The sequence below is a fragment of the Branchiostoma belcheri genome, unplaced genomic scaffold (genome assembly GCF_001625305.1).
Source record: "Branchiostoma belcheri isolate BF01 breed outbred unplaced genomic scaffold, Haploidv18h27 scaffold10, whole genome shotgun sequence".
In the NCBI taxonomy this organism is placed as follows: domain Eukaryota; kingdom Metazoa; phylum Chordata; class Leptocardii; order Amphioxiformes; family Branchiostomatidae; genus Branchiostoma; species Branchiostoma belcheri.
The window spans coordinates 1,745,393-1,759,765 of NW_017802380.1; the positions used below are offsets into that span (position 1 = coordinate 1,745,393).

General features: G+C 40.7%; 1 protein-coding gene across 1 annotated transcript in view; it reads right to left on the reverse strand.

Annotated features, from left to right (window-relative positions):
* LOC109471571 (cadherin EGF LAG seven-pass G-type receptor 2-like) overlaps nt 1-14,373 on the reverse strand; it is a 74,506-nt gene that overhangs the window by 44,888 nt on the left and 15,245 nt on the right. Inside the window, 3 exon segments of the mRNA XM_019770925.1 lie at nt 3,796-4,000; nt 4,307-4,532; nt 9,229-9,867. Of these exon segments, the coding sequence (XP_019626484.1) occupies nt 3,796-4,000; nt 4,307-4,532; nt 9,229-9,867 (1,070 nt within the window).

Genomic DNA, 14,373 nt, shown 5'->3' on the forward strand with positions numbered 1-14,373 from the left:
TATATCAAAACTTCATTTTTTGAAAGGGGGGGGGGGGGGTTGCAAGTGGGTAGTCTACTCTCTCTCTAGTGCATTAAAAATTATCTAAAATTTTCTTTGCTGATATAAGGCATCATGATAATTCCAAAGGCATCAATTTTACATTCAACTAAATTGACTTTGCCCTTCTTACAATTTCAGTTGGTTTTATCACATGATCTTGAACTCCAGCCTGACCTAAAACATCCCAAGTTGGTTGGAATCCCTGCCATCCTTGTTTGCCAAGTGAAGAGGATTCCCGCAGACACAGAACAGAACCCGGCGTGAAACCCTCCAACAGTTTATACACAACCTGCCGGCACAGTCCCACCACAGGCTGATCAAACAGTAGCTCCCCAAAAGTGGGGACACAAGATTTATCACGCAGGGGCACTTTAAAACCATTAACACAAGCCCTTCTCTGCAGATACTGTAGACCTCGAAATGTTTGATGTGGTTTAATTTTTGCAATGACCTCTCCACCACAAATTCACAAATATATGAGGCTCATTGGACTACTGTTCTACCGAAATTGTTTCAATTGCAAATTTGAAATACGACAAAAATCTCATTTTCTATCCTACATTTACATAAAGCCACTGCAACAATAACTGAATTTACTGTAGCACTAGCTGGTTGTGGTTAAGATGGTGTAGGGGGTCCTAACCCCCCTAACCTTTTTCCAAACAATCCCTACTTTAATGGTATTAAAAGGGCTAATCACATTTCAAGAAAGTCTTGACTAAAACTTAATGGCCGTTCCAGTCCAGCTCATTCTGATGACTTGTCAAGGTGGTTAAAAACTGTCTACTTACAACATTAGGACTCTGAGACTTAGCGGGCAGGTTTTGAACCACACGGTAATCCAAGTCTCTACTTGGACTAAGGGCAGGGCCAAGGTAAATTGCTTGTTACCGAAAAAACATCACCCACGAACTTCCAAACTTTCAAAACATCCTGTGGTCCCCAAGTTCAGATTCTTCGCATTCCGCCAGGGCCTTTATTTAGACATGGCTAAACCTAAAGCTGTAACCTGCATACCTCCAGACATGTGTCCGCCCGATTTATTGGCAACGCAGGGGGAATCCTACGCCATTCTGGCCGCCATGTTACATCTGCGATAGGTTACATAATGTAGGGATTAACTCCTTGATGTATGGTAAGTAGCAGACTTTCAAACCTTGAAGGTTTTTGTTGGCCAATTACCCAGCCTGCCACTCATCAACTGACCCAGCAAGACACCAGAACATTACCAACCACATACACCCTCACAGGGGGGAGGGGGGTCTGAGGGAGACTGTATTTACTATCAGTTAACACTGCATTTACCCATAAACACTCCAGCTGTCACAGCTAGAGGGGAAGACACTACTGATATAGGTCACCAGACTATGCTATGTCATCGTCATCATCTGCAATTGTTCCCTACGGACTACAGACCGCACAGAGAGAAGAGAGAGAGGCTCCAGCTAGAAGCATTTCTTCTACGGGGAAATAAATATTATGCATGTCCTGTCGAGGTTTTGGGATACCTGCTGCATGATTGTTTAGTGGGTGGGACGTACGCCAGGCCTTGTTGAAGGGTATCATATTTAGGCTTTATCTCTGAGATTCTGGAACAAGCCGCAATGGGACGGGATTAACCAAGTGTTGAGCCACACCAGTTAACTTGTTGATCGTCTGATTTAAAAAGAAACAACAAATTGAAGATCTTATACCTCTGTCAGTCTGTGAAATATTCAGAGCATTTAGGAATTTCTTTTATTCATTTTTACGAAATTTCTCGCCAATTGTACCTATGCATTTTGTCAATGCTCACAAAGTTTCCAGGAGTGAATACAGGGCCAAGTTTACTTCCCAGTGTTCTATTTTCATCTCTTTTACTTCAAAAAGTCCTAGAACTAAGGAAATAAATCTAAATGGCCCTAATGTCTTTTTTTAGTTTTTAGGTAGTAATCAAATCTCACACATCATAATCAATTGAAATTGTGGCAGAATGTACAAGTATACCATTGAGCTTGGTTTAAAATCAGGTGGGTGTGGTAAAATGCAGGTCCATGTAGGTTTCACCTTTGCCGAAATGCGCTAGACAAATTTGCCGAGGATAGCGTTTACACAATGCCTTCATTATCCCTGGAACACAAACTGGGAAACCCTTTCACCTGCAGTCATGTACGAAGGCGTACTGACATGGGCAAACCTGGGAAAGAGTTGCCATCACAGCGAAAAGACTGATCCAGCGACACAATGACATGTACCACGCTAGCAAACTCTTTGCGTCGCCTTTCGCTCGAGAGTTTGCACGGCCTTACGGGTGGACGACCGACCTTGTAATGTTCAAGGTCACTAATATTTGCTGGCACACATTATTTAATCTACTGCAGAATTCTTTGACAAATGTATTTTTCCAGACTGGTTGCTTCAGAGAAATTCTCTTTCAAGTATCTATTGTAATTTTCCCACTTCCCTCTCAGGATTGAGCAATGACTTCTAAACCCTGCCTGTATGTGAGCCACGCTCTGTAAATATGGCCGCGTAGGTGTGGACTTCAGAAAGCAAACTTGGCCTGTACCAACGCTTGCCAAGCGGGGGTGTACGTTAAACATAACACAAGCAGAACGTTGCCTAAACGTGACACTTAAAAGTGAGAGAAACCTTACTGTGAAAACCAACACCAAGGAACACAGAAGGACGAAACACGAAGGGATTACTGAAAGGCCACCATTGATGAGATGGAACGTCACCTTCATGCTTTGACCTTTTGTCTGAGAGGTTTTTAGCACAGTTCTAAGCCGATCTCAGGGCTACGGTAGCACAATAGACAGGTAAGCCTGGCACAGGTATGGGGACAATATAACACCTAACGTGGGCCACATCTAACAGGTAGTCCTATTGTGTGGGCAGGCCTTTGATCATGCTGATTAGTGACGAATCCTGAAAATATATCCTTTGTGAGGGAAGGAAAGTTACTAAGGAAATCAGGCCCTGAGGCATGCTCAGACAGACCACATCCTTTGTTGTTTTTACTTTCAGGAAAGGTCTATAGTCCTTTACTCCTCTCTTTCTATTTATCAAAACAGTGTATGTAAAAACATTGTAACCAAAAAGAAACACAGAAAATATTCACAAAAACACAGCTAAAAATTCACACCAAATATCCCAGTTTCGAGACAACAGGGTCAATTTCTAACTGATTAAGCAGTTGCCTTCTAATCTGACCATTTGGTAGAAAACAAATCTTTGAAAACTGGATTAACCCAGATTAACTTGCTAAGTATCCCCCCTGGGTCTGGCTCAGGATTTCACATGCCACTGCTCTGCTGACCAAACAACTGACCTGTGGACTGATGCCACTGTCCAGGACTGGAAATACTAGTGGGTTCTGCATATTCACTTTTGTCAAATTGTGTATTCACAAATTGAAGATGTGCAACTAATTGCTGCCTGTAGATGCACCTAGATATTAAAGAGAGGCTGTAAGGTTTGTAATAGGTTTTTTTTTGGCATTCTACTATTAATCTATTTGACGCTGTCTACCTAAACCTTTAGGCTAGCTGCACAACTGCACCTATTTTCAAATGAATTTCAAGACCTACCGACTACAATTTTTCCCTTTTCATAATTGTCTATTACGATTACAGAAGTACAAAGAATTCCTATATCGGTGTAAAGTCGTTGATAATGATATAGAGAACACCAAACATTGAAGACATTAAAGCTTAAGCTAGGAATTTTCTTGTATTTCTTTGTTTGTTTGTTTGTTTGTTTATTCCTTACCTTGTTCATGTAGTTGATGGTGACGGTGTGCCACTGCCCGTCGTTGACGCCCCCGGGAACGTGCGGCTGCACCACTGTGGTCTCCTGCCCCGTGGAGAACGAGAACTTGATCTGCCCGTCCGCGATCTCCAGCGCCAGGTAGTCGTGCTTCACGTTGTAGCGACCGTTGTACAGCAGCAGGGCGTTACGATTCTGGGACGCGAAACTGTTCGGGACACACAGAGAGAAACTGGTATGAGATTTTTGCTCATTTGCTAGTATTTGATACCTCAGATTCTGCTTAAATATAGTACAAAACTAAAATATTTTTCACGTATTGTACATCTAAATATGCTTTTTCTTAAATTTCTACCAGTTAGTAATAGGCAATTAAAGATAGAAAACTTCTTGGAAAGAGTTGGCAGAATTAGCAGCCAAAATTTAGTCTTTGACTACACTTTGGTATTAAGTCTTTTTATTCTGCAGCTACAATTTTTTTCACCTTTGGAAACATTATGTCATAGAAACTTACGTGAGAGACAGCTGCATGCGGAACCGCTGTTGCAGCGCGGGGAACGTCAGGAAGGACCTGGGTGGGAAACTCCGGGTGGAGACCTCACAGAAGTCCGTCACGTGGCTTCCCTGTATCCCACAGTTACACCTGAAGCCGCCCACGAGCAGGTTGGTACACACGCCGCCGTTCTTACAGACGTAGTCCGTACAGCGCCCTTCCCTGGCGTTGATCTCACAGTTATCTCCTGTTGGGGGGAAAAAGAATATTAAAAATCGATCCTCAATTTGAATCAACAGAAAGCAAACATTTTATGTGTCAGTTTATTACACTGTAAATCTGGGAACATTAAATGATGAGAAAACCTCCTTTCCCCGCAAAAATAATCTTTACAAAGTAGTACAATATGTGATAAAATGGTCATCAGGCAACCAAGGAATTTTTGAATGGAACACAAAAATAGCGTTACAATTTCATTTAATTTTCAAAATTGGTAAAACAGGTCTCTTAATATTGTTTTTCATATTGGTGTGTGGAGAAACATTGTTATAATTTCAGATGGCCCAGTGTAGTATCCCATTTGTCCTAACTGATAGTCTGCATTGAATAAGCAAAAGATGACTTAATTAGACCTTCTAATCTCCTATTGGTTGAAAAGAAAATCACATTACAGTAACTGGATGTTCCCTAATCAAATCAGTTGGCCGACTGTCTGGCTGATACAGGACCATTTTACATGCCTGTGCATTTCTAGCTCACATTCGTCTCCATTTCTCTGACAGGTCCATTCAGCGCTCGCTTCCTAAAGTCCGCCCATGAATTATTAACCATTTTTCTTCCGCTCAAGTGAACATGCGACGCAGAGCGCCGGCGTGATGGAGTGTTCTCTCGACACCTGACACAGTTCGGTATTGTCCGCAGTTCCGTGTAATAGCATTTAGAGCTATCACTATTTTATTGCTACACAATTTATCAGTACAGTTTAGGCCTATTCTAAACATAATATTAGTTCAGTTCTCCTGCCATTAATTTTAAGCAGAACGGAAGAAATTACAGCAATAGAAATGTTAAAATTTCATACCGGACTTCTTGCAGGATATGGTATTCTTAATTTTATGCAAGATTCATTGTAAAGGTTTATGAATAATATATGAGGATCTGTAAAGATTTCAGAATTTCAAAGATGATGACAAAACCCTGACCAATGCAGTACTGTAAAATCTTAAATGTCTTCAGTGTTTTTTTGGGGGGAAAAGCACTCCACTGCAAATTCATGACAACATGAATACAGTATGAACATGCCCATTGTACTATCTGTACTACAGAATTGTTCAAACTACCAACTTACAACACTACAAAATCAAATTGTACCGTAAAATTCAGTGAAAATAACTGAATTGACGGTACTGTACTGTGATTCATCCATTTCTCTCCACCCTCATGCATATACCCTGAGTCAAGGATCCATTAGGAGAAATGGGATACTACAGTGGGCCATCTCAAATTATAATACTGTTTCTTCTCACACCAACATGAAGAACAAGATAAGTAACCTGTCAAAACAATTTTAGAAATGGAATAAAACTATTTTTTGTTTCATACTTAATCTTATTTCTTGATACACTATTTTTACTCTAGATCTACTTTCAAATCCAACGTGGCTGTCACTTTACTCTGAAATGTTACACGGAACTAAAACTATTTTACCCAGAATTCAAATATTCCCAGAATGCACCCGACAAAACATTAAAATTCATTACAAATTAGGACTGAGCCATGATGGTTTTCTTTTGGGGGGAAAAAGTCTGAAAATGACAAATATTTTCATGTGTCAATATATTCTGAGCAATACTTTTTTATATTCAGCAAACATATTCTACAATTTTAATTATATTCTGTATTTCTGCAGTGAGAACAATTTTTTTTGTTTTTATTACGGTAACCCCCCCTTCCTTCCATAGTGGGCCACCCCTTGAAAAGACATGATGTCACTCAGGTATTCGCTGGCCACAGATTCAGCTGTCTATGTTTTGGCTTCTTCTTCAGATTACAGGATGGAACGGAAATGTAAGATAAGGAACCAAAATATTACTTTCTACAGCATTCCTTCGTAAGAAATCAAATGAAAGTGGGGTAAAACTGTGATAAGAGAAATATTTGCGAAATTTGCTTATACAGCGTGAGAAAGTGATCACGATCTTCACCTGTTCTGTCTTACAGGGAGGCGAGGAAGCCAGACAGGGCCCGGCCTGCGGACTATCTGATAAGGCGGTTATATCAATTATGTTGCCATGGCAACACAAGAGCCTCCAGACATGTTTACAAGAGTTATAACGCGGGGAAATGAAGGCCCCGCGGACGGACAGTCGGCCAATTAGGTCGGGATAATTCAATCGCGTTGTACTAATAAATTTGATACCAGGAGGAGACCTATTGGAAAACAAACCTTGTGTCTTGCTATAATTATAGACCAATATGTCCTGCACAAACACTAATAACTGTTTAACCTTTTAACACACTGAAGTGGCCTACCAATTCTCTTTTAGTTGTGGGTAAGGCAGCAGGGAGAAGGTTCCTTAGTATATTCCATAGCTGCGACTGACTTTCTAATTAAATGGTTTCAGTATAATGATTTAAATGTCTGTATCTTACCGTAAATTTTGACATTTTTGCGTTTCGTGAGTTTTTTACGTATGCAATTTTCATGGGTACTATTTTCCATCAAAACAATAAACTAGACACATCAAGGAACTCTGATTTTTCCTAGTGCCACAAAATTTACACACCGTGAACATTAACAAATATACAGTAGTAGTATGTGGGAAATGTACAGGTGTTCTTCATTGACATTAAAGTCAGTTCAGATCCAGACAGACCACTAAAGTTTATAAACAGTCCACATGCTAATTACCAGCCTGGAGCTACACAGTATCCGGGAAGGGAGGGGGGGTTGACAATATGAGATTTGTAATTAAGATCTGGACTTGACATTGGGTTACAACAGTGTCAAGGTGCTAGTAAAAGCGTTGATCTATGATACCCTTTTAACAACTATGCTCTTAAAACATTACAGCTAAAGGTTGTTAGCCAAGACATCTGTTTCCAATGTTTAGCTTCCTTGTAAAACGTTAAGGCAAGCTTATTATAACTTTCCTTTTTTTACAATGCCAAATGTAAAATTCTTTACAAGTTAGGAGAAAAGTTGGTCGGGCTCAGGAGGCTATTAGACCAAGGTTGACTACAACGTGATGACAGTTTAGGTTGTAGCCCCCTGGTGGCGTCTGATTGGTTACAGGTTTTTGAATGTAATAACGTACTGAAGTCTGACTGGTTACAGGTTTTTAATGCAATCAAGGCACTTTTCTTGGTAGGCAGAAATTAGCTGTCCATAAACCTGGCACATTCCTTTGCTGCAATTCAGGACGAGCCAATTTTAGCTGTTGCTTCTTAGATTTTTTTAAGAAGTGATTTTGAACTGGAATATCAGCTTGAAAACAGAATCTGTGGTGAAAGTTAGTACCTCAAGTTTCAGATTATGTTGTACTTCAGGCATAGTCAAGTTTGCTTCGTAGTCCTTTGTTTTTAAGACGTCCTTTAACTTTAAAGTTTTGATATACTGTACTGTACATACCTCTGGGAGTGGAAGTATTTGTACATGATACTTGAATGCATTAGAGTAGCAGTCAGGGGGTATGCAACCACAGATTGACCCTAAGGTCAAGCTGGAAGTATAAAATGGTCTTCCCGAAATCTAAGAGGAAGGGAGTTTGTAGGGGGTACAGTATACCCACTTAGGGTCACAGGCAATTTTGTTTCTATCCTACTCGGGCAATTGAAAGTATGTCAAGACCATCTATTAAGTTGTGCAAAGAACTTTCCCAAACCTCATTAGAAGGAGATAAGGAAATGAATTGTGTTTAACAAAGACAGTAATTTAGACATCCTAGAGTTACTAGAGACTTGCCTTCAGCAGAAAGTAAGCTTTACTAATCCAGAACTAATCGAAGGTCGTGTAGAAATACAAGAGGAGATCACAGATCTAGAAGGAATCTCTGTAGAAATACCTGTTCTAACCTAGCTATGACCCCGTGTCATCAGTGTCACTGGGCGTGTAACACTACAACACACAGCTTAGTACTACATGAACAGTATAGCATGTACCATCTAGCTCTGGGTACATATATTTTCATGCTCTATTTGGTCTGGACTGGTTTTAACTAATGCAAGTTGTAACTACTCAACATGTTTTGTGGTCTTGATTTGTACAGTTTTAAAACATGCGTGGTTACAAATACAAGCATGTAAACACATGATATCAGGTTTACACTGGCTAAAATTATCTATTTACTTGTTATCCTATTAACGGGGTAGTCATCTAAATGCCACAAACAAAGTGCCAAGGTCACATTTTTGGACTAATGCACTGGACCCTAAATTAAGTCCATATAGTTGTGAAATGTACATGCATAACGGACCTTGACCGGAGGTAGCTGCCAATCAAATATATTTCAAGACTTTCCATTTATAAAGGGGTGTGAATTGGAATTTGTACTCGTTGCCAAGGATGAAATTTTGGGTGATGAGTAAGAAAATTCGACCATGCCAACTGTCTTACTTGGTTCTAAATTAAAGAAAAACAATTGACAAGCAGTCATATGATAGGAAATTTTGGTATTAGAGCATGTAGCATAACTTGACATGTAGTAATTAGAACTAGGAAGCCAAAATTCTGTCAAACAATACAAAAATAGGACCCAAGCTGTCTGCTCTGGGCTGGAGTAAACCGAATGTTTCTTTTGATAAGATAGCATGAAGAGTAAAGACACTCTTTTTACGCAACCAAGTCAAGAAGATTTGGTTGTGTAAAGAAAGTCTGTTTACTCAGTGTCTTACCAACCTGATGAAACTATTCACGGAAGATAGCATGAAATAGGAAAACTCACCTGCATAATCTTCATTACACACACAAGTGTAGCCTCCTTCCTTCCTCATGCAGTTCCCGTTGCCGCCGCAAGGGGAGGAGTAGCAGAGGTTGATCTCTGTCTCACAGTACGACCCGGTGAACCCAAGCGGGCACTTGCAGCGCAGCCCGTTGATCGGATGAATGGCACGGAACAGAACCGTATCCGAGGTGACGAACGGGGCGGTACTGTCGAACTTGAGCACCGAGACGCAGCGCTCATAGTTGGGGCAGGGCTCGATGAGGCAGACGTTGTCGTCGAACGGGAGAACGGTGGCAGCGGTCAGCTGGTTCAGGAGCGTCCTGCGCAGGTAGACACGCTCGCGGAGGTACTGCGGGGTGTAGTACACGGTCCGGATCTGCGCCGGGTCCCGCGCCGAGAAGCTGACGTTCAGGATCTTGTGAGAGACGTCAACGTCGTCCCGCACGTTGAAGATGTGGATGTGGTCCTGCGGCGTCTGCAGGATGGCGGCCAGGCCCTCCACGAAGCGGTTGTAGCGCGGGGAGAGGAAGAGCTCCTGTGTCATGTTCCCCAGACGCACCGTGATGCTGTTGGACAACATCTCGTCCGTCACCACGGAGACCTTCAGCAGACACTGCGCCGTCACCTTGTTGATTCCGTCTGCAAAACGACAGGATATCTAAGTCAGATTGACTTCAAAATTGGAAAATTTGAATCATGACAGGGCTCTCCCCAAGCAATGAAGCAACTGTGCCCCCCTGTCCACAAAATCTTAGCACCCTCTCAAAATGTCAAAATTAAGGATTTTTTTTAGTATCTTCATGAAAATTCGCTGTTTTTTTCCTCAACCGATTAGGGAGCACATCTCCCCTAAGAATTTCTGGGGAGACACCTGCATGTGGTCCAAAAGTTTGCAGGTGTCTCAGTTACAACATGGCACACTATATACCCAAAACAATGACAAACAAATTATACATGTACTCCTGTTTGAACCAAAAAACAACAAAGAACAAAATCCAGAACACAACACTGCATTATCACCTTTTGTGTAACCATGACCATACTAGTAGCATGTATCTTACTGAACACCTGTGCCACACAATTGGAAGGTACAGAATATCGCACATGGCTAGACAACGCACACCTGGTCAAGAAAGGCACACCTATGAAGGAAGCTCTAAGTACACAATAGAGTACTGATCAGTGATAGTACAGGTTTACTTTTGTAAGGACTTTGTAAGTCATGAGCTTAGCTATACAAAGAACCAAGGGTTGTCCACTTGTCAATATATAAGTAACAGGGACTACCATGTTTGTGACATATAGGCCAAACCAACCTATTTTGTTGATCTTGTTTCCGTAAGATTTTTTTTTTCAAACGTAAGTTTGACTATGCTAACTTGAAAGGTAGGTCTACAATGTTAGCAATATGTGAGGTTTAAGATTACCATTGAAATTCGGCTTGATATTATGATCTTTACATGCTTCTCTTGATCGAAATACGATAGCATATCAAACCGCATAGTTCTATTCTCTGTGTAGTATTTTGTTACTTAATCCTCCTCCATGTATTTGTAATTGTAACCAAAGTCATCACACACATGAAAACACAGACAGTATTGTGGTAGTCTGTCCTTACAATTTACTGTAAAACCTGTTTTCAAACTCATGCAAATGTACGTGAGGACACACGTGCAATGATAAAACCATTCCTCCTGGGTGCCATCTACACTAAAAACCGTATGCATAACTGGTCTGAAAACCTATTTCTATGCTAATGTTTAGAGTCCAGGGGGAGGGCAAAGTGACCAGACAGGGCTAGAGTCACTGGTCAAGCATGACCAATGGCCCCAGGCAGGTGTTTGGGTCTAACTGATGTTTGGGGCTAACCCCTCCCCCTCAGGGCATTAACCGACCATCCCCAACTAGGGACAAACCACTATATATTTGTTGTGGTTCAGTCCAACAATTGAGCACAGCTAGCTCCTGTACCTGTTACAATCGTAGTGCAAACTTTGACTTGACTTGGCTTGTACTACAGACAGGTTGAACAAACATCAATGATGAACTGTCCCTTTTAAATCCCTCCTCCTCCTGTATTTCTGTATTACTGAACTTTCCCCATCTCCGGAAGCTAAACATGGAACCTTCCTATCAATCATGACCTAACCTATAATTATTCAAAGCCTGCTAACCCTAAACAAATACAGCACATCTCTTTAAATAGTACAATTGTTCACCATAAAAAAAACTTTTCTTGTAACCATTGCTAACATAAGGCAATGTAACTATATTTACAGAAGGCAAATAGCATATGTATTATACAAGATAATAAACCACAATCAGAAAGGAAACAGTTATGACAGTTACGATTCAAATTTCTAATTGTCCCAACTGACAACTTAAAATTAAGGGTCAGTATGGTAATTTAACTGTCTAGTAAACACGGAATTAGCTGCACTTTAATTACCAGGTAGTTTGTAGTCCGTTGATGATAATTAGTGGTTTGATTTCAATTTTTTTTCTTTCCTCAGAAAACAAGGACATATTGCAGACAAAATAACAAATTAATCAGCAATTTTCAAATCTATATGAATGGAAAGGATAGTCAGAAGCTGGTTTATACAAGAACAGCTTAGAAAGCAGCTGTTGGCAGTTTCTTTGTCACCTTATCTGCGAAAAGTATTCCAAATGTTCCGAACACTCAGGCACTTTCGTAAATTCTGCAAGAGAAAACTCATCTGGCTAACAAGCCGGGAACAACTGGCATTCGGCTAAAACTCTGCTCACAGCTGTAGTACTGTAGTAAGATCACTCACAGTGTATTCAAGGCAGTAGGGTTATGATGCCAGTTATAGAGGTAGCAAAGCTGTGATCACAGTTAACCCACTAACCAATAGAAATGACTAATTTCCGTCCACAACAAAAACTAATCATCTGTTCTATGGAGAGAAGACCAACACAACAGACCCTTTTTACTATCCTAAAGGCTAAACAGGCTAGTGTTAAATTGATTAATTCACAAAGGTTTTTGTTTTGGACAAATTTCCTTTCTAATTCTCAACATCCTGTGAAAAAAGAGTTGGGCTAGGAAGAGATACAGTTGCACACTACAAGGAGGCCCACTCTAACATTACGTTACAGTAATTCAATCCCCATGCTTTCAGTACAGAACAAAGGATGCAACATCTCCGAGGGACTTTGTTGGTGAGGTGACTCTTGGCCTGGGTACATGCGCGTGAATGGCCGCCAACCGTATCAGAGGACAGAGGTCAGTAGAGGTCGCCACCGGAAATGGCCGCAGTATATTAGATATACCAGATTTCTGTTGAATAGCGGGCTTGTTTTAAAGCGTTGGGAAAAGTGGTTATCTGTGCTATTGAGGCCTTCTCAAGAAAATGTTGAGCACCTGGATAAAATCTGAATTGTACACACCTCAGGAATTATCAATGATGCAGCATTGGTAGATTTCTTGAAATTTACGTTTTGATAAACAAAAATTACCATATACATGTTCAACTCTCCCATCAGTTTGTAAATTATCATCTAGAATAAAAATCAGTCATAACAGGAAAGAACATACCAGTCACACAGAAACGCAATAAATATTTTTTTACTGTACAGTACTTCAAATTTGACCTTGTAATTTTTCCCCATTCATCCCAAAATAATATTTGAAAAGATGGCTGATGAAATTTTGTTATGACTGACTTCTACACCTGATACCATCCCTGTCCCACGAGGCCTCATTATGAATACATTACCTGCGTGGCTGACTGCTCCATTGTTATCTTACACAACACAGAAATCCCAGCACACCTACACTGAGAGGATTCCAACTTCACCCCTGAACTCAAGAAATTCCCTGTGGTTTCTTCTTAACATCAAGGCCACAACCTTATGCACAGTTGAACCATCAAATTCTGAAGTGATTTCAAAACTATGTCTATATGAAACCTGCACTGAAAGGGATTCCACCTTAACTTCACCCCTGAACTCAGCAAATTCCCAATGGTTTCTTCTTAACATCAAGGCCACAACCTTATGCACAGTTGAACCATCAAATTCCAACCTGATTTCAAAACTAGTATTTCTATATGAAACCTACACTGAAAGGGATTCCACCTTAAGTTCACCCCTGAACTCAGCAAATTCCCAGTGGTTTCTTCTTAACACCAAGGTCACAACCTGATGTGCAGTTGAACCATCAAATTTCCAACTAAAAATTCAAAACATCCCAACATCAGACATGACTGTGTTGAGAAACTATTGAAAGCCAAGGCCACATTAATTCATGTCTTTGGTTGTCTGACATTTTTAAGGAGAGGTTTAGCTGGAGACTCTAAGGAAGAACGGCATGTAAAGGGGGGGGGGATTGTAAGAGAACCTATAGAATCTGACTATATTCACTCACTGAAACTGTGGGTGCCAAGATACAGACACATACTCTGTTTTTTGCTCATCTTCTACCAGTTACATTGTTTTTTCGAAATCCAAGAACCAACCAATTTAATCGGTATCGCCTAAGAAATATAAAATCATCAAGGTAAAAAGAACAAAAATGGATTGTCCCCTTCTACATTTTGTTTAAAAAAAAACATACAACATGCAGTTCTAGATATCTTTTCCCCATTCCAATACCTCCTAATCTTGTACTGGTGACCTGTGGGGGTGTTGTGTCCAGTGGGAGTGGTTCTGAGGTCAGAGAAAAGAGAGATCTTTCCTCCCAGTTTGTGGGACAATTGCTTAAAAAAACAAACACTGGGACCCAGCATTAAACTCTTCCACCTCCCTCCCTATCAAAATAAAGACCCCAAATCCTTATAGAGCAGCAGGAATGGGAAACCAGTCGGTAAGTCCGGGGATTTTCGTCTAATGGATCGGAGACTGGGTAAAAAAGCCCACATGCCGTTAAATGGGGGTGGGTCTATTTAGAAACGAAACCCCCGAAAAATGCCGAAAGCGTAAATTCTTGGCCGCTGGACAGGTAAACAGCACGGAACACGTTGTCTTTATGGGGGAAGCTTAAAGGAAATGGAATTCTGGTTGCCATGGTTATAGACAAAACAAAATCAACAGAGTTATGTTTCAACTCCAACTGGCAAAGTTGTGATGTCAGCATCTACACCTGTCTGTCTAGTGAAGTTAGTGTCAATACAATAAAAA